The 21,168-nt window shown below is 41.9% G+C and overlaps 1 protein-coding gene across 1 annotated transcript in view; it reads left to right on the forward strand.

Moving 5' to 3' along the window:
• The window catches only part of EFCAB5 (EF-hand calcium binding domain 5), a 186,755-nt gene that overhangs the window by 151,416 nt on the left and 14,171 nt on the right, over window positions 1–21,168 (forward strand). The window contains exons 16-20 of the mRNA XM_044390696.2: window positions 7,471–7,760; window positions 9,280–9,449; window positions 9,943–10,171; window positions 12,598–12,750; window positions 18,073–18,176. Coding sequence (XP_044246631.1) covers window positions 7,471–7,760; window positions 9,280–9,449; window positions 9,943–10,171; window positions 12,598–12,750; window positions 18,073–18,176 — 946 coding nt within the window. The remainder of the gene's footprint in view (window positions 1–7,470; window positions 7,761–9,279; window positions 9,450–9,942; window positions 10,172–12,597; window positions 12,751–18,072; window positions 18,177–21,168) is intronic.

Below are 21,168 nucleotides of genomic sequence, written 5' to 3' on the forward strand. Positions count from 1 at the left end.
GGCTTCCAGTGGAGGAGCCTGATGCGGGGCTCGATCCCAGAATGCTGGGATCATGCCCTGAGCCAAAGGCAGACGCTTAACGACTGAGCCACCCAGGTGCCCCAAAAAAGGAGAAAATTCTAAATTCAAGCATCAGCTAATAACTGATCAGCAAATCTTCAAATAGCTCTTTGTTGTTTTGTTTTGCTCTACCCTTCCTATCTATTTCAGTGTCAAAGATTAAAAATTGGATAAAAATTGGAGAAATAGGATAAAGTCACAGTATGAGAAATTTCTGTAAATGTTTCTGCTGGTATCCTCAAGTTGCAAGTTTTTTATATGGAAGGGCAACTTGAAACTTTTAACCAGTAATTTTCCCTTTTTATTCCTGTCTAATACAGCCTAATCTTCTGAGAAGAACTATCACACATAAAAGCTGTAAAACATATGATCTGTCTATACTGTAGAATTATTGGAATAAATCACTCCTTCCCCATTACTTCCCAAGGAATAGCAATTAACATTTATTTGTTGGATATATATGCCCTTTAATTATCTATTAAATAAGATCTGCTTTAATATATGTTTCCTTTTTTTAAGTAGGCTCCACACCCAGCATGGAGCCCAGCATGGGTCTAGAACTCCCAACCCTGAGATCAAGACCTGAGCTGAAATCAAGAGTTAGATGCTTAACCAACTGAGCCACCCAGGCACCCCCATATAAGTTTCTATTTAAGGAGGACATCTAACTTTCTTAAAGTTATAACATTTTGGTGATGCATTTTGTCACCAAATTCCATACATCTTGAACATTTAAGAACCCTGTTTGAAAAACTCACATTGTGTATTTTTAAAGAAACTGAAAACTGGACAAATGGTGTAAAACAACTTCTGTTTCTTCAGTCTGGAACAAGGAATCTCTAAGAAACTCCTCAGCCTTTCCTTAATTGCCATGACTTTGACATTTTTGAAGATTATAGGGCGGTTGTTTTTAGTTTGTCCTCCTTTTAGGTTGGTCTAATGTTTCCTTATGATTAAATTCAGATTATTCACCTTCAGCAGAACTACCATGTAAGTGACACTGTGTTTTGTCATTGAATCTTAGCAGAAGTCCCATGATAATACCATGATATCTGTGGAGGCTTCTCAAAAAATTAAAAACAGAACTACAATTTGCAACAACATGGGTGGAGCTAGAGAGTATTCTGCTAAGTGAAATAGGCCAGTCAGAGAAAGACAAATACCATAAAACTTCATTCATATGTGGAATTTAAGAAGCGAAACAAAGTTGGGGGGGGCAGGGAGACAAACCAAAAAACAGATTCTTGACTCTAGAGAACAAACTGATGGTTAGCAGAGGGGAGGTGGGTGAGGGGATGGGTGAAATAGGTGAAGGGGATTAAAGAGTACGCTTATCTTAATGAGCACTGAGTAATACATGGAATTGTTGAATCACTATACTGTACATCTGAAACTAATATAACACTATGTTAACTACACTGGAATTTTTAAAAAGTGATATTTGTCAGTCCCTTCCATTTAAAAATTACTCTTTTTCCCTTTGTAATAAGTTTTTTTGTGATTGTACTTTGAAACCATAGAAACATTCCCTTTTTTTTTTTTAAGATTTTATTTTTAAGTAATCCCTACACCATATGTGGGGCTCAAACTCACAACCCCAAGATCAAGTCGAATGCTCTACCAACTGAGCCAGCCAGGCCCCCCAGAATCACTCCCTTCCTTGTCAAACTTTTTGTTCATTTATTATAACAATATGTATTCATGGTTTCCTATCTTATTCAATGGGTTGTGATCCAACACTAGCACTATTTATTTTAATGTTCCTATTGTCCCAGATTTGACCAATTGGGAGTCTTTTCAGTCTGGCCATGTCCTCCTCTTCCCTCCAACATTCTTTTTTTTTTTTAAGATTTTATTTATTTATTTGACAGAGAGATAGAGATAGCCAGAGAGCACAAGTGGGGGCAATGGCAGAAGGAGAGGGAGAAGCAGGCTCCCCACTGAGCAGGGAGCCCAGTTTGGCACTTGATTCCAGGACCTTGGGTCATGACCTGAGCCAAGTGCAGATGCGCTTAACTGACTGAGCCACCCAGGTGCCCCTCCCTCCAATATTCTATTATGAAAAATTTCAGGGGCTCCTGGATGGTTCAGTTGTTTAAGCCTCTGACTCTTGTTTTTGGCTCAAGTCATGACCTCGTGGTCGTAAAATCAAGCCCCATGCCCAAGCTGCACAGAGTCTGCTTGAGATTCTCTCCCTCTCCCTCTGCCCCTCCCCTCGCTCATGTGCTCATTCTCTCTCTCTCAAAAATCTTTTTAAAAATTTTCAAGCATACAGCAAAGCTGAAAGTATTTTACAGTGATCACCTATATACCCACCACCTAGATTCAACCATTAACATTTTACTACACTTTTAAAAATTATCTATTAATTCATCTTTTTATCCCTCTATCCTTCCATTTCTCTTGTTTCTGATAAATTTCAAAATAAATTGCAGACATCAATACACTCCTCCCTAAACACTTCAGCATGTATATCTTTAATTAGAGTTTGATATACTTAACAGGTTTTTTTTCCTTTGAGTTAAATTACACACAACAAAGCACACAATTTTTAAGTGTGCATTCACTGAGTTTTGGCAAAGCATAACTTGTGCATCCAAGACCTCTATTTAAGATATAGAACACAAAGTTCCCTCATGCCCCTTTCTTATGCAATCCCCATCACCAAGTCCCCAGGACAACCACTCTTCTGGTTGTTTTCCACTATAGATATGTTTTATCCCTTCTAATCCATATTTATGGAATCGTTTGTATGTAACCTTTTGCATAAGGCTTTTTTCACTCAGCATATTTTTTCTTGAGATTCTTACATGTTGTTACATATACCAACAATTTGCTTCTTTTTCTTCTGAGTAGTATTCCATTATATGAATGTTCTACAGTTTGTTAGTTCATTCTTCAACTGATAGACACTTAGACTGTTGCCAGTTCTTGGCTATTATGAATAAAGATGCTATAAACAATCTTGTACAAATCTTTTATGTGGATCTATGTTTTTATTTCTCTTTAATAAATACCTAGGAGTAGGATTTCTGGGCTATAGGGTAGGTGTATTTTTAGTTATATAAGAAACTGCCAGAATGTCTCCTGTGTCCTTTTAACATGTATCTATCATTCTTTGAGCACCTTCTTGCTTTGCACAATGAGATCTTCTAGATTTGTCTTATAGTTTCTCTGCTCCCACCTGGAATCAACTAAGGAACCCTGGTTTCTTTTAGTGGAGAATGGTATTTAGAGGCCAAGATCTTGGTTCTACACATGCTTATTGCTCCTGGGTCACTACTCCCACGTTTCTCTTGGGGAATGTGTGTGTGTGTGTGTATGTGTGTGTGTGTGTGTGTGTGTGTGTGTGTGTAAACATTTACATTGGTACATATCTCTGTAAATATCCATTAATAGTAAAAACCATAAGTTCACGCCCATACTTCCCAGGCCAAAATAGTAACAAGGTTCATTCTAGTTTTCTCCCTTTTTGTAGCTCCCTTCTCTCTTGCTTGTATTATTTATCTATCATCTATCTATCTATCTATTTATCTATCTATCTATCTATCTATCTATCATTATCTATCTAATCAACCCCCCCTTTATGGAACTAATCTCCCACCACACTGTCTTCTCCCCACACCGATGTCTTTTCCTTCTCACTACGCTTAAGTTCCAACACCCTGTATTAATCTTCCTTCCCACAGTTTCCCTCCTTACTCTGCTCAGACTCTGACATCCCACACCAGATTCCCCCCTCCATGTAAATATCCTTCGCACATCCCTTAGGTTCTGACATTCTGTGACAAGGCATCTTCTCCTGTAGATGCTCTCCTCAATCTACTCGAGCTTCTGATTCCTTATGCTGAGGTGACTCCTACCTGGAAGCCCTCTTCATTTTGCTTGGGCCTTGATTCCCCATGCCGGGCTGTCTCTCCACATGAATACTCTTCTCACTCTGTTTAGGTTATGACTTCCCATGTCAAGCTGTCCCTCCATTTGGATGTCCTTCTCACTCTGCTCAGGCCTAAATACCCCATGTAGATATCCTCTTCTTCCTGCTTAGGTTCTAATACCCCAAGCTAAAAACCTCTGCCAGGACCATGCTCTTCACTCAGATAGGCTGAAGATTGCCTGTCTTCATGGATAACATCTTCACCTGCTCAGGCTCTGACAACCCATGCCAAGTCACTTCCTGAACAATGCCCTCCGTACCCCACTGGATTCAGATACCCCACTCTGGGCCACTGTAGCTTCCTTTGATCAGGAGCAGGTGCTTACCTTTCCTGCCCCACCAATGGCTTAGCACCAAATTGTCCAAGAAGGGAAAGGAATAAAAGGAGAAGGAGAAGAAGAAGAAGATATGGAAGAGGAAGAACTCACAAGTTACTTTTATTTTAATTCAAGACTATATCAGTTAGGACCCTTTGAGTTCAAGTAATAGAAAATGCAGCCCAGGGTGTTAAACAAATAAAGACTTTATTGGTTCACATGATGGAAAAGTCCAGGGCTATTTCAGGATGCAGCTAGATTTGGGAGTTCAAATAATGGCATTACAACAAGTGTCTGCTTCTTTCTTTTTGTCTTTTTCAGCCTGAGCCTGCTCTTTTCTATGTTTTGACTCCATTTTCATACAGCCTTTCCCTTTGTGGAGACTAGGTCCAGTCTCACATCCTCACAGGTTTATTCAAGTCCAGTGGGAATAAAAAGGAAAATGTCCTCTTCCTAATAATTCAAGCAAAGAGTCTGGCATTCATCTAGACTCAACCAACCACTCTGGCTGAGGGGGTAGAGTGTCCTGACTGCTTTAGGCCCACGATGCATGCTGTACCTCTAGGACCACGAGTGGAATCCCATTCAAACACACAAAGTGAAATGAGAGTGGAATAGTTTCCCCAAAGCAAAATTTGGGATACAAGTAACAGGAGAAAGATGAGTGAACGCTAAAGAGCAACAACTATGAAAGTCCAACTATAAAAATGAGCAGCTTTCACTGGTAAGATGTCTAAATGTACCAGGCAGTATTTGTTAATTGTCAAATAGCTGATATAGAATGGCTACTTGTCTTTCAAGGGAAGGAGAAATTGTGGCAGAAGCCTTTTTCAGGAAGGAGAGATTTTGAAATTTAAATGAGAAGGGCACATACCCTATGACTTATTAGTTTATAATAACTGTCAAAGAAACTTGCACATGTGCACCAGGAGACATGTATGAAAATGTTCACAGCACTGTTCATAAGAGCAAAACCCTGGAGACAACCTGCACGTCCACGGACAGGAGAATAAATCCATGGCAGTATGCTCACAAAATGACGTACTATATGTGGTGAAAATGAATGAGTCACAGCCAAAAGAACAACATGGATGGATATGGTAGCATGATGTGGAATAAAAAAGTAAGTCCCAGAAAACTACATATAGTATGATGTCCTTTTTCTGAAGTTTACAAATAGGCAAAACCAAACCACATATTGTTTAGAAATACACACGCACACACACACACACACACACACACACTAACACTATTGGGAAAATAAAAGGAAGGGGAAGATAAGACATAAGCAACATCTCAGGATATTGATGGGGTTGTGGGGAGACAGGGGATGGAACAAGTGCAGGCCATGGAGGAAGATGTGTTATGGGTGATGTTCAGGTTTGACAGCACATTTGTAATTGTACAATTAAAAAAATAAAAGCTATGGATGCAGAAGTGTGCAAAGCATGGTCAGGACCCTAAGTAGAATGGAGATACTGGAGCAAATAATTTCTATATGATATTAGGGCTAGATATTATTGGAAAATGGCCTGGATCTGGATATGGTAGGACTTTTTTCCCTGTCTCTTAATTTTTATTTATTTTTAATTTTTAAATTTCAGTATGGTTGACACACAATGTTACATTAGATTCAGGTGTACAACACAGTGATTCAGCTTCTCTATACTTTATGCTGTGCTCACCTCAAGTGTAGCTGTCATCTGTCCCAGAATATGGTTAAGACTTTTGAACCAGGGAATTGCATAATGCAGGTTGTGTTTATTTTTTTTGTTTTTGTATGTTGATATCTTTTTATTAGATATTGTTTAGAATAATTGGGGCTGTTTATGATTATTTAAGTGCCATGATTAATAAAAGCCATAAATTTGACTTAGTGCCTTTGAGGTTCATTCTGGTTGTGTGATATTTATTTATATATTTATATATATTTAAAATTTTTTAATTTGCATATAGTTGACACACAATGTTACATTAGTTTCAGGAGTACAACATAGTGATTCAACTTCTCTATATGTTATGCTATGCTCACCTCAAGTATAGCTACCATCTGTCCCCATACAACACTATTACAATATCATCGACTATATTCCCTATGCTGTGCCTTTTATTCCTGTGACTTATTCATTCTATAACTAGAAGTCTGTATCTCCCACTCCCCTTCACCCTTTTTTTTTAAGATTTTATTTGTTTATTTGACAGAGAGAGAGACAGCCAGCGAGAGAGGGAACACAAGCAGGGGGAGTGGGAGAGGAAGAAGCAGGCTCGTAGCGGAGGAGCCTGATGCAGGGGTCGATCCCAGAATGCCGGGATCACGCCCTGAGCCAAAGGCAGACACTTAACAACTGAGCCACCCAGGCGCCCCCCCCCTTTACCCTTTCTGTCCATCCCCCTACCTCCCTTCCCTCTGACAACCATAAGTTTGTTCTCTGTATTTGTAGGTCTGATTCTCCTTTTTGTTGCAAGTCGTGTTGTAATTTAATTTTATAAATATGTATTAAGCCTTACTCTTGGTAATCTAATTATGTATAAAATGATGAATACTGGTTTGGGATTATGGAAGTAGGAATGGAGAGGAGTGGCAACAAGATATATTGCCAAAGGCTAACAGGGTAAGATTAAGTGGCCTACCGGATATGGAAGGTAAAAAGTAGGGAGGAGTCAAAGTTGAGTGTGGTAGAGTTAAAAAAACGAAACAGAAGGTGGCCTGGATGGCTCAGTTGTTGAAGCATCCAACTCTTGATTTTGGTTCAGGTTATGATCTCAGGGTTGTGAGATCAAGCCCCACATCCAGCTGGGCGTGGAGCCTGCTTATAAGTCTCTCTCTCCCTCTCCCTCTGCTCCTCATCCCACTCTCATCTCCCTCCCCCCACTCCGCTCTCTCTCAATCCTTCAAAAAAAAATTTTTTTTTAATTAAAAAACATTAAAAAAGAAACAAAACGGAAACAGGGAAGATGACACAGGACATCTTGAGCGCAATACAGGGAGCTGCTGTAAGATGTTCCGCTGGGCTTTGAGGTGCCTTTGATATGCCTGATTTTCCATGGGGGAGCCCTTGTCGGGGGCTTCAGTCGGCTATAAGAGGGGAATGAAATAGTCCGTCATAGATAAATGAATTTTTGATTAGTTCTTGGTTTTATGCTTATGTTTTTTAGCTAAACTACACATCCAATTTCCAAAGCCACACCCTGGCCAAGAAGTGAGGTTGTCTTTAAAACAGTTTCAGAAATACATAGAATCGGTTGTATCTGAACTCAGGGGCAATGAAGATCATGTTCTGGAAAGTGTTGTGGAGTTTCTGATGACTACTTTAGAAAGGAGCCATATTGAGAATCTGAGGAATTGTGCCAGACGGAAGTGGCTGTACCAAATCCAGCATGCTGCAGAGACAAGTGGGGTATCCCTGGAGCCAGTGTACACTGAGACCTTTAATGCCCTCACCCAGGTATGTTTTTCTAAAGTGATATATATGAGGAAAAATTTCCTGATAGTAGGTGATGGTCAATGGTTGCAAGGGGGGATCACACTAAATTTTCCCGAAAAATCACTGGGTACTACTATAGATGTTTTATTCATTCCCAAACATTACAATGACCCAAAGCCTAGGAAAGATGTAACTGGAATGATTGTAGGTTGGGAAGGTAGAAAATAGAGAGGAAAGGTATGAAAGACAGAATCATGTCTTAGGATTTCTAATTTCATTTGTGCTGAGAGTCAAATAAGCTTAGAGCAGAAAATAGAGTAATATTGAAAAATACCAGTAAGGAGATGTGCAGGCACTTCAAGCCACATTTCCTTTGCATGATGTTTTGGGAGTTGGTTTACAAAGGAACTATTTAAATCATAAAGTCATTATAAAGTAGGATCCAACATCACACAATATTTCATCACACTGCCTAGAAACACACTGATACCATTATAGAATCGTGTCACTTAAAACACATGCCTCTGATGGGACCACTGCCCACAGCTTTGCCATCCTCTCCAAGACTCCCAAGCTGGCTGCTCCTCCCAGGCAGAAATAGCACGGCTGTCTTCTATATATGTCACAGATTCCCCGAGTCCAGGGAACCTGGAGTCGCTCATCTCAGTTAAATTGCAACACTTAATTAAAGGACTCATTTACTGAATGGCTGAATTACCCAATGTAGTTTGAAGCGGTGTGACCAGGAACAAAAGACCAATCTAGAAAAAGAGGTATTACTCCAATTTGTTTCAGAGATCCTTGGTAGATTTTTGTTACTCTATAGATCTTTTATGTAGAAAAAGAATGAAAGCAGAAGAAAAAAAACCATGAAAAGCAAACCTAAATATATAGAAAGAGGAGACAAAGATCAAGGAAAGCATCCTTCATGTCCCCAACTTATGGACATGCTCAATATGTGTGTTAACACATAGTATTGTTAATAACATCATAATATTTTAGGTACAGAGAATTTTCAGTTATTTTAATTAGAAAGAGTGGTTGCATAAAGTCTGCAATCTGGGGCCCCAAGAAATTTTTTCGTGACATAAATCAAATGTCATTGCCAAACTATGTTAAGAATTCCTTGAGAGCATTTTTTTTCTACATTCACTTCATAGTAGATGGTGAAAATCTACTCAAGAAATATGAGTGAAATGAAGCCATATTCTTGCCCTAGCCCTCTAAAATAAATATTTTTAAGTGAAGCCCAGACTATATGACTATAGTTTAAAGGGATCCAAGTTTTAAACCTCTACATTTGAGTAAGATGAGAGGTTTTTTTTTTTTAAGTAAACCAGTTTAGTTGACATAAAGTAAATCAATTCCACTCATTAAAACTCAGATTTGGGAGACAGCTGTGGTGTCAGCCTTTTTCCTGCTGCCCATGAATGGTAATTACTGGGGTCAGATGCTCAAAAAGCCTAATGAAGGGAGACATGATTAAAATAATAGCTCTTTGGCCATTGGCAAATATATGGTTGGAAACATTTTGCCATAGGACGCTGAAGCCCATGGAAATAAGAAGATCAGTGCTCACATTTCCCTCTTAGAAGAAAACCAACTACTGCCTGATAGAGGGGAAGCTCTATTGAGGAATGTAGCTTGTACTTTAGATGACGCTCCATTTGTACTGAACAGAGCGCTCTACAGGGACATGAAGGGAATCAGGTAAGAATTTCTTGAGGAGGTTGGTTTTACCCTTCTAAAAAAAATAATTCCCTTTCTGAAGTAAACTAGTATTGAAATCCTAGTTGGCCACCTGAGAGAGAAATGCCTCAGGTCACCAGTGCTTCTGGAGTGGGAGGTGATGGGTTTCTAGTCTTGAATACTTTCACCTGGTTATTTCTAGAGCTCACTCCTAGGCATTGATTTGCCATGTTGGGACTCTGCTTCACATTATCAGCTCAGTTATTTCTGCCTGCTTTAGAAGTTATGTCTCCGGCATCCTGTCTATATATGTTTACCCTGTTATGATCTAAGCTTGTTTTTTTAAATCTTTTTCTCAAGTCAGACTGTCCAAACTGGCAATTTCATGAGTCCACTTCTCTGACATATTATCCCAATAATTATGAATGGAGAATTTATTTAATTTCCTGCAATTTAGTTTCATCTAAAGCCTTCTCCTGGGCCTTTCTACCATCCTCATATTCCTATTCCTCAGCTTTACAGTAGTGGATGAAGGAAAGCCAATACACGTCCCCCAAGTTCAGCACCACGGGAACATCTTTTTCTGGAACCATTCCCTCAAGAAGAGTGATCAAAATGGGTCATTCCTGGCTCTGCCTCTTCAAGATGTATATATGAGGGTCTTTGGGGTCATGGCTGTTGACACCCTAAGAGATGCCAAAAAAATAAACATCTTTGTACCTCATGAGATCAGATTCTATCAGGTAAGTCATGGAGGAATTCTTCAAGAGCAATGGTAGGATTGCCTCTCCTTCTATATTTTTTAAAAAGCAAAACCTAAAACCAGATGAGAGTAAAGCTATATATATTGATAGTGTCATCCTACCTGTTCCTGTTCATTGTGTATATCTAACAGTCTTTGGAGAGGTTCCCCATTACACGTGGAAGGACTCTCAGCCTCAGTTGCACGTCTATGCCTCAGCCTCTGTGGGGAGATTGTCGATATGTGTCCCATTGCACTAATCATAGGAACAGCATTTTATGCTCTAGAACTGAAATCCAACCATTACACTACTAATTAAGACCCGCAAAGTAGGAATGAACCTTTAGAAGGGACACATTTATGTTTTATTAATAGGAGAAACTAGAAATCTTTTACTCTTCCCACAAATGCATTCCCATGGCTCTTGGTTTCAGCGTTACGATTTTTGAGGATGAAGAAGGAAGGAAAAAGCCTAAATCTGTCTTGAGTATGCATGTTTTCAAATTAGATCACAAAAAAGATAGGCACTTTTAAGATGATGACGGGACCATTTCTACAAGCATTTTAATCTGATTTTATGAACAGAAATTTCAAGGAAGGAAGATTGAAAGCCTTTATGGAGATGATGGCCTGAGATGTCGCAGCAATCAGGAACTTGCTATGCTTTTTACCACGTCTTCCTCTCTAAGCCCTTGGCTCTTTATGTTTATTTACCACGATTTAAAATTTTCTCTTCCTGGGGCCCCTGGGCGGCTCAGTCAGTGGAGCGTCCAACTCTTAGTTTCAGTTCAGGTCATGATCTTGGGGTCACGGCATCAAGCACGGAGTCTGCTTGAGATTCTCTCCTTCTCCCTCTGCCCCTCCCCCCACTTGCGCTTTCTCTCTCTCTCTCAAATAAATAAAATCTTTTAAAATAAATTTAAAAATTCCTCTTCCTATTTATTGGATGTATAATTGAGGAAAGTGGTAGAACCTTTTTCCTCTGGGCATCATTTTTTTTTTAAAGATTTTATTTATTTATTCGACAGAGATAGAGACAGCCAGCGAGAGAGGGAACACAAGCAGGGGGAGTGGGAGAGGAAGAAACAGGCTCCCAGCGGAGGAGCCTGATGTGGGGCTCGATCCCAGAATGCTGGGATCGCGCCCTGAGCCGAAGGCAGATGCTTAACCGCTGTGCCACCCAGGCGCCCCTCCTCTGGGCATCTTTTTAATAATATGCTTCACTCTCATCTGACATAATAATGATGTGAAGATATTAGAAAGAAGATGTAGGAGTATAGAGTTATCAGTAGGTGAATTACGTTAGAGAACATGTCAAAATGAATTTTAAATTGACTCTCTAACAGTGCCTGGGCTCACAGTGCCACTTAGCTCCTGGGACACACTGTTGCTGCTCTCCCAAGTGCAGGGTGGGGGTGTTGTATCCCTTAACAACCAATACAGCGCCTGTGACACAGAGTAAGGAGTCAACTCTTGTGCTTTCCATGTAATACCGAGAAATGTTCAGGAGTGACACTGATCTCTAGGTCAATGTAGTTGACCATTTATGTTTGGGACTTTATTTCATTTCATGCCAAGAATGAAGAAGTAACATTGTGAAAATAAAGTATTATTTGCCACACACACACACACACAAAAATTGACTCTAGCCCCTGGCAGTAAAGTCTCCTGGGTTACCCTGTGATACCTTGGGTCCTATTACAAAATTCACATAGATTTGAAGAATTTGTGGTTCCTAGAGTCTCTCTTTTTTAAAAATTATTATAAGTCAAGCAAAGGAAGACAATTATCATATGGTTTCACTCATATGTGGAACATAAGGAATCGCGTGGAGGACCACAGGGGATGGGAGGGAAAACTGAATGAGGAGAAATCCTGGAGTCTCTTAACAAGACAACAGATGGGTTCTAAGGACTTCCTATCCCTTCTCTGTGGAACAGGCTCTCTTTATGTCTATGAGAAGACTGTGTAATCTAGCATGTTGCAGGCCATGGAACAGAGCACAGCCTGTACCACCGATCTGATGACAGAAGCCATGTAAATATCCAGACATTCATATTGCATCATATCAGGGCAGCTCCTACCCATCTGCCCAAGGCTGGCATTCGTTCCTGGCTTTTAAATATTTTCCTCATTTCGAACTTTATCTTATTCTTCTGACTCTGTTCTCTGACAGTACATATCACAGATTTCCCTGGATGATTATCAGGAAACATAATAAGCTATGTGGATCTTATAGTAGATCTCTCCTTACACCTTTGATTTCTTGAGATCTTTTTTGCATAGTAGACTCTGGAACACTGCCTTTGGAGAACTAATGAGTAATTTGTCAGAAGTGGAGTATCATTAATTTTATAAGGTAATCCAACGATGGATTATTTTGTTATTTTAAAAAGAAAAGACAATGAAAATGTTCTGTCTCTACAGGGTGTTGCCAATGTCTTTAGCACTGCCTATCACTACGTGCACAGCAGGGAGCACATCCTGCATGTCGTGATCACGGGCATTGGCTGGCTCTGTGACATCACATCTGACATTACCACCATCACCACGTACTTCATTGAGCCTGGCCCAACACAGGTAGGCAAGGTTGGGCAGTGTTAGACCTCTAACAGAGTTTCTAGATATTATTGTCTTGCTAATGTTTTTTAAAGATTTTATTTATTTATTCGTAAGAGAGAGATTGGGAGAGCATAGAGGGAGAGTGGGAGGGAGGTAGATTATCCCCACTGAGGAGGGAGCCTGATGTGGGGCTCCATCTCAGGACCTGGAGATTATGACCTGAGCCAAAGGCAGATGCTTAACTGACTGGGCCACCCAGACACCCCTGTCTTACTAATATTTTAAAACCATATTTAGTTAGCTATTAGGCCAACTGGAGACATATTTCCCATAATTCCAATTCAAGAGCATTGGTTGTGAGTGGCAAAAGTCCAACTCAAACTGCCTTAGGCAAAAAAGGGAATTGATTGACTCATGTGAACAAAATGAAGGAAGGAGAGGAGTCAGGCTGGCTTCCAGGATGACCAGAACCAGGAATTAAATACCATCAGGCTCTCTCGTGTTCTTTCTCTCTGCAGCCCTCATGTCTGCCTCCCTCTACACTTTGGCTTGGTCCTTCCAGCTTAAGATAGGCTTTCTCGCCAGGGCAAGCCAGATGCTTAGTAACTAAAAAAGAATCTTTCCTTCTTGTTTCAATTTGGAAAACCCAAGAGGGCTCTTTTTAGTCTATCCTGAGATATGCCCCCCAGCTGGGGGCGGGGGTGGAGGAGTTTACAGTAACTGGCAGCCCCCACCAGAATCATATGGGTGAAGTGGGGAGGGATGAGGCATTGCTGTTTGGAGGGACATAATTACATCACACCAGTTAAAAAAGGCCTATCTATAATGTAATGAGTTTTCACCAAATGTTTATTTTGCTTCTTTACACTTTTTTCCCCCAAGGTTTTATTTCAATTCCAGCTAGTTAACATACAGTGCAATATTAGTTTCAGGTGTAGAATTTAGTGACTTATCACTTATATATAAAACACCTGCTGCTCATCACAACATGTGACCTCCTTACTACCCATCACCTGTTTAACCATTCTGCATGCTCCCCCACCCCCCATTGGCCCACCTCCCCTCTGGTAACCATCAGTTTGTTCTCTATAGTTAAGAGTCTATTTCTTGGTTTGCCTCTCCTTTTTTCACACTTAATTTTATTTATTTTTTCAGATTTATTTATTTATTTAAGAGAGAGAGCAGGGGGAGGGACAAAGGGAAAGAGAGCACCCTGTAGCAGAATCCCTGCTGAGTGCAGAGCCCGATGTGGGGCTCGATCCCAGGACCCTGAGATCATGACTGAGCCAAAATCAAGAGTCCACTGCTCAACTGACTGAGCCACCCAGGCACCCCTACACTTAATTTTAATGTTAGGATTTTGCATGTGGTGAGAATGGATGGAAAGTTGTCTTCCTTTTAAGCAGGCAAAACAATCCTGCGTGGTGCCTGACCAGGTGGTGATTGTACCTTGGTTGTCTCTCAGTCCCTTGGCGGGCCCCCCATACGTGCCTCTCCCCTTCTCTCCAGGATTCATTCTTTTCTCAGTGGCTGGACCAAGCTGATGAGGCCTCGGCCAAACAGCAGAATCACAGAGTTCTCCGGTGGAATGAACAGAGTGCAGAGGTGGAGAACTCCTAGTTGTCAATGCTGCTCCTGGGGGTGGGGTAGGAAAGGGGCCCTCCAAATGCCCCCAGTGCATGAGGGTGGGGGCTGAGGACCATTCAGTGTAGGGGGGAGACCACCAGGTCTGATAGGCCACAGTTGTACTGTGGGATCTGGGGAGGATTTGACTTGGCCAGTGTCCACACTTATGAAGACCCCTGTCAGGGCCTGAAGGGAAATGATAGCTAGGGCACCACAAAGAAAGTTAAAATCACCCGCAGCAGTCAACAAAAAGCATGGCTTCCGGGGCATGTAGTTTTCACAGTCACAGTGCTGTGGACAAGATCACTAAGGTCACTATTCTTCTGACTCACTTTCTGGAGGTGAAGAAGATCATCCCCAAAGTGGGGAGGAGGAGGACCACTCAGCAGCCCAGGGTCTGGGGAGGGTCACAACTGACCAGAACAGCCTGTCCAAGGCTGTGGACAGGAGTTTATCCTAAATGGAAGCTAGGTGAGGTTTTGGTGTTAAAAATGGCCGAGGGTGGCTGTAGGGATACCTTTTTCCAAGTACTTAACCCTGGTAACTTCTTAAGCCTCCCTCTTCCTCATCTTCAGCTCCTCCAATCTATCCTGTTCCCTTCTTCAGCCTGCTCTTGACCTCAAAAAGTAGACAGTATCAATAGGCTCCTTAGCTTCTGCTTAGGTCTGTCCAATGAGATGCACCAGTAGGAGATTGCAGGGCAGAAGGATAGTGAGGCTGGGGTATTTTGCTGCTGGCAGTCTCTCTGCCCGGTTGCTGTGGGTTGGCTCTGTTGTTCTACTAAAGGCCACGACACCTTTAGTCAGGTGACCCTCTCCATACCTGTCCTCCCCAGGTTCTGGTACTTGCTTCTTTCCCCTGCCTCTTCAGTCTAAGAGTGTCACTAGGCCTGGGATTCTAACTACTACCCATGCCTTTACAAATAATCCCCTTATTCAACTCTCTTCAAATTACCCAGTTCTGACATGTCATCTGTTTCCTTCTGGGATCCTGACACAAATTAGAAAGTAGATTCTGAAACACCCATCTTACCTCATGCTCATGTTCCTATAAGGTACAGAGCCACGGGGGAAAAAGAATTCTTGCTCTGCTGACCCTCAATGAAGGAGGATAGGAAATTCAGATTATCTTAGGTATAACACTCATGCTATTTATTATCAATAATAAGTATTATTATTTATTTAGTTTATCACCCCAAATCACCTATGCTTTACTATTTCTTTGCAGTACCAAACTTGTTAAATAGGTAACTGTAGTCAACAGAATAAGGGCTACCCCCCAAATATGTCCATATCCTGATTCCTGGAACCTGGGAATGTGTTACTGTAGTGCAAGAGGGACTTTGCAGATGTGATTCGGATGAAAGGCCTTGAGACAGAGAAATTATACTGGATTACCCAGGTGGTCCCAATGTAACCACCTAAGTCCTTAAAAGCACAGAACCTTGTCTGGCTGTGGTCCCTGAGAGATGGGAGGTTGGAAGAAGAACCAGAGAAATGGCTGGGGGGGGGGGGGGGCACCTGTTGCTGGTTCTGAGATGCGCAGGGCTATGTACAAAGACTGAGGTTTCTGGGAGCTAAGGGCAGTCCCCAGCTAACAGCCACCGGGGAAACCAAGACCTCGGGCTCTTATTTCGCTGAGGTCTTGAGAGGGACAAGTGGTTAATGTGTGTGCCTGGTTTGTTAATCTGAAGTCATATCAGTAGGTTTTTGAAAAAGCAAATGCCAGAGATTAGTCAGTGATTGCTGCTTTCTATCTCATCACATTGCTTTTCTAAGACAATACAGACTTCCTGCTTGAATGAGAGGGAAGGGGGAAGAGATCACCAGGAGGAAGAAAAACACAATAGCACAAGTAACGTTTCACCTCTCATCAGGAAAGAAAGCAGTTTTTTTCTACCCCTGTTTCAAAAATGCTGTTACTCTGCCCAGAACTTTCCTTCCACTTCACCCTGTGTCACCTTCAGGCTCTACGTGAAACAAACTACAAACATTGCCAAGGAACCTAAGTTCTTTTAATAAAACAAAATCATATCATGATTTTTTGACAAGAATGCCACTTTTTAAAAATAGAATTTCTTCCAAAAATTACTTATAAATTTAACAAAATTCCAAGAAAAATCCCTGTTATCACAGTTTCCCTTTTAAGCAAAGAATTTTTTAAAGGTGGACACAGAAACCCCTTTTTAGGGGCACCTGGGTCACTCAGTCAGTTAAACGTCTGCCTTTGGCTCAGGTTATGATCCTGGGGTCCTGGGATCAAGCCCCGTGTCAGTCTCGCTGCTCAGTGGGGAGCCTGCTTCTCCAGCTCCCTCTGCTTGTGCATTGTCAAAAAAAAAAAAAACCCACAAAAAAACTTTTTATTTCTTCCAATTGAATGTCTTTTCTTTTTTTTTTCTTTTTTTTTTTTTTAAGATTTTATTTATTTATTTTGACAGAGAGAGACAGCCAGCGAGAGAGGGAACACAAGCAGGGGGAGTGGGAGAGGAAGAAGCAGGCTCCCAGCGGAGGAGCCCAATGTGGGACTCGATCCTGGAACGCCAGGATCACGCCCTGAGCCGAAGGCAGCCGCCTAACGACTGCGCTACCCAGGCGCCCTGAATGTCTTTTCTACAGTTTAGTATATTTTACAGGATAGGTTAATCTTACTTTCTTATAAATAATCTCTACCAAAAAAAAATTGGTCGAGACTCATTCCAAACTCACCAAACTGTATACATCAAATACGTGCAGCTTTTGTATATCAGTGATACTTCAAGAAAGCTGTTTTTAAAAGGCACCAAAATAGGGTGTCTGGGTGACTCAGTCAGTTAAGCATCCAACTCTTGATTTTGAATCAGGTCACAATCTCAGGGTCGTGAGACGGAGCCCTGCGATGGAGGGGGTCTGCTTAAGATTCTCTCTCTCCTGCTCCTTCTGCCCCTCCCTACTTGCACCCATGCTCTCTCTTTTTAAAAAAAAAAAAAAGCATTAAAATATTTTCACACCCATAGTTAGGTTATGACCTATAGTTTGAAAAGCTCCTAGAAGTGAGGAAGATACCTCTCCCACTCCCCCTGCTTGTGTTCCCCATCTTGCTGGCTGTCTCTCTGTCAAAATAAATAAATAAAAATCTTAAAAAAAAAAAAAAAGAAGGGAGGAAGACAAAGAAGCAGCAAGAAATAGAAGAGTGATTCATAGGAGAATTAGGAGTGAGTGGTGTCCCAAAAGCCAAGTGAATCAAGTATGTCCAGAAGGAGATTGTTCACTGAGTCAAATGCTGCCACAGCAGAGGATGTGATGATTAGGGTTTGGTCAGTGGCTTTCACAATAAAAGAGTCACTAGTAACCTTGACCAAAACAGCTTTGACGAGATGGTGAAGACAAAGGCCTCATGCGAGAGTATTTTTATTTTTCTTATTTTCCTTGGACTTTTCTGATTTTCCAAATATTCTATAATGCACTTTTCACATAAAAAATACTATAAACATATGATTTTATCACAATTACAAAAAATAGGTTTGTGCATTTAAAAGAATGTTATAATTTGAAATTTTTCTCCTGTGAACACTTCATTCTTAATGGTACTGAGTAAGTAAAATGTCCCGGTACTTCAAGCTAGAGATCATCTAAACTTTTCTAATTTTTCCCCTCTTTTTTCTGTTCCCAAAATCTTTAATGGGAAAATGAGGTCTAATTATTCCCCTCCGTGTTGAAATCTCTTCCTCTTTTCAAGGATTCAAACTATGTCTTACGCAATATGATGGTTACCGGGCAGCGGGGTCTAACGGAAATCCACAGGAACCCCCCTACAATCTTCAGGAAGACCTGCATCTTCAGGTATGAGATGCACCTTCACGCTTGTTCTGTTTGACTGCCAAAACACATTCCCCTCGTGCGTTAGCAGCTCTGAGAGACACAGCTTTTGCCTATTATTAGTATACACCTGAATCCTATTCTGATTGGGTTTTTTTTTTTTTTTTTTGAAGAAAAATTCCTGTCTGCGTGGGACATGTTAACTCCCTCCCCCTTCAAGTCCTTTTTAAAACAGGTTTTATTGGTTATTTTATATTGCACATTTTTAAGCGTGATCGTGTTTTATTTTCTACAATTTCCTTATAAGCATGGATTTCAACAAAAACCCACCAGGATTGTGAAAAAAATATATCCACGTCACTTATCATCTTAATGTTAACAAGCCTGTGAACGTGTATTTTTTATTTAAAGAAGACAGCCCGGGCAAAGGTGGGGAGGAAGCAGAGGGTATGGTCTTTAATAAATACGCAGTTCAGATTACTTTGAATGCCTGTCACCTGTGGGATGCAAGGAACACTGCGGACGGAGGCAAAACAGATCTTAACGGTGGACACACGGACTGCAAAAGGGACGGGCTGCTTGTGAGAGGTCAGTGCAGCTGAGTAGGCAGTAACCTAGCTCGGTCCAGGAGGCTAATTTGACATTTAAGTACATGTGTTCATTAAATTTTAGTTTGGCCTCATACCTGATGTTCATTCAGGTTTAAGCTCTTTTCCACATAGGTTTTTCCTTGTGCTGGTCAAGAGTTTCATGAGGGTCCTTGGAACACCCAGAATCCCAAGCTTTGATTTCTCTGTGTAATTTAGAACAGGAGCCTTTTGAGGAACTTTGTTGACCAATCAGCTTTATTGTTATGCCTAGAAAGTTAGGATGATGCATCGTTACTGTGGTTGTCATTAAGACACAAAGTGGTGGCTCAGCAGCAGGAAGGGGTGGGAACAGCAAAAATAAAGGGACATCATCCTACCTGGCATTATACGATCGCTATTATGAACCACAAATGTGCTTTCTGAGGCTATGCAAAGCACCAACATTCTTCAAATACCTCAGAAGAATGACATCTTAATATCAATGTTGGGAAGGGGGAGAGGTGCCTGGGTGGCTCAGTGGGTTAAGTGTCTGCCCTCTGCTCAGGGTCTGGGAATCGAGTCCTGCATCAGGCTGTCTGGTCAGCAGGGAGTCTGCTTCTTCCCCCCTCCCCCCGTGCTCTCCCTCTCTCTCAAATAAATAAATAATTTAAAAAAATGAAAAATAAAAAGATTGGGAAGGGGGAAAGGTGGGGGAAAGGGATGTGTCTGTACCTCCCTAGAGAGAGAAGCAGCTATGATATCTCAATGAGAATCTCGGGCGCCTCGAGGAAGCATGCCCTTGATGCCCTACCCAGATCCCTAATGTACCTCTCGCCAGCTGCTACAGATGCCGTGGCTAATGACTCACACTGGAACTTTCTCTGGAGGAGAGCCCTTGAGTGATGGGAGCCCCTCACTAGGTGTGACTCACAGTGACGTAAACACACGCCCAAAGCCATCTTAGAGCCAATGACTGATAAAAGACCTCTCCCTTGCCTCAAGGTGGGGCAGATTCTTTGGCACAATCTGCCTTCCAGAGTTCCCCTTGAGATGAGACTGAGTCTACCTTCACATTCTTTTTTTAAGATTTTACTTTATTTTTTATTTTATTTCATTTCATTTCGTTTATTGAGAGAGAACTTGAGCAGGAGCAGCGGGAGGGGCAGAGAGAATCTCAGACTGACTCCGCCCTGAGCACCCAGCCGGAGGCAGGGCTCCATCTCAAGACCCTGAGATCGTGACCTGAGCTGAAATCAAGAATCGGACGCTTAGGGTTGCCTGGGTGGCTACGGTTAGGCGTCTGCCTTCGGCTCAGGGCGTGAGCCCGGCGTTATGGGATCGAGCCCCGCCACGCTGTGAGCCTGCTTCTTCCTCTCCCACTCCCCCTGCTTGTGTTCCCTCTCTCTCTGGCTGTCTCTATCTCTGTCGAATAAATAAATAAAATCTTAAAAAAAAAAAAAAAGAATCAGACGCTTAGGGATGCCTGGGTGGCTCAGTTGATTAGCGTCTGCCTCTGGCTCAGGTCGTGGTCCTTGAATTGAGCCCCACAGCAGGCTCCTTCAGCCGGGAGCCTCCCCCTCTCCCTCTGCCTGCAGCTTCCCCCTGCTTGTGCTCTCTCTCTCTCTGACAAATAAATAAAATCCTTTAAAAAAAAAAAAAGTTGGACGCTTAACCAACTGAGCCACCCAGGCACCCCTAGCCTTCACATTCTTTTTAAAAAAATAATTTAAATTCAATTAATTAACACAGTGTATTGCTAGTTTCAGAGGTAGAGGTCAGTAATTCATCAGTTGTATGTAACACCCAGCGCTGATTACATCACGGGCCCTCCTTCATGCCCATCATCCTGTTACCCCATCCCTCCACCCCCTCCCCTCCAGCACCCTCAGTTTGTTTCCTGTGGTTAAGAGTCTTATGGTTTGCCTCCCTCTCTGATTTCGTCTTGTTTTGTTTTTCCCTCCCTACCCCTATGATCCTCTTGTTTTGTTTCTTAAATTCCACATATGAGTGAAATCATATGATAATCATCTTTCTCTGACTTACTTCACTCAGCATCATACCCTCTAGTTCCACCCACGTCATTGCAAATTAGCCTTCACGTTCTTAATTAGCCTCTCCTTCCCTGTTTTACTTTCCTCGGACCCTGACAGGTTTCTCCAGAAAGCACTCCCTCCGTCAGTCCTTTGCGCAAGCATTCCCGTCGCAGGCTCGGCTTCTAGGGAACCTGGCCTAACAGATTCCTCGTTCCCTCTGCCATCCCCCCGACGCTTACGGGGCAATACGGAAACAAAACGCACGTACCTTCAGACAAGCGCACGTCTGGCAGAGCCTCGTGCTGGAGAGTGACGTTAGACTGCGGGTCAGAGGGGGCTTCTCGGGCGAGGGGCGAGCCAGGGACAGACTGTGGCACTGGGTGGAGCGGCGCAGGCAGGCCAGACAAGGGCTGC

The sequence above is a fragment of the Ursus arctos genome, unplaced genomic scaffold (assembly GCF_023065955.2).
Source record: "Ursus arctos isolate Adak ecotype North America unplaced genomic scaffold, UrsArc2.0 scaffold_24, whole genome shotgun sequence".
In the NCBI taxonomy this organism is placed as follows: Eukaryota; Metazoa; Chordata; class Mammalia; order Carnivora; family Ursidae; genus Ursus; species Ursus arctos.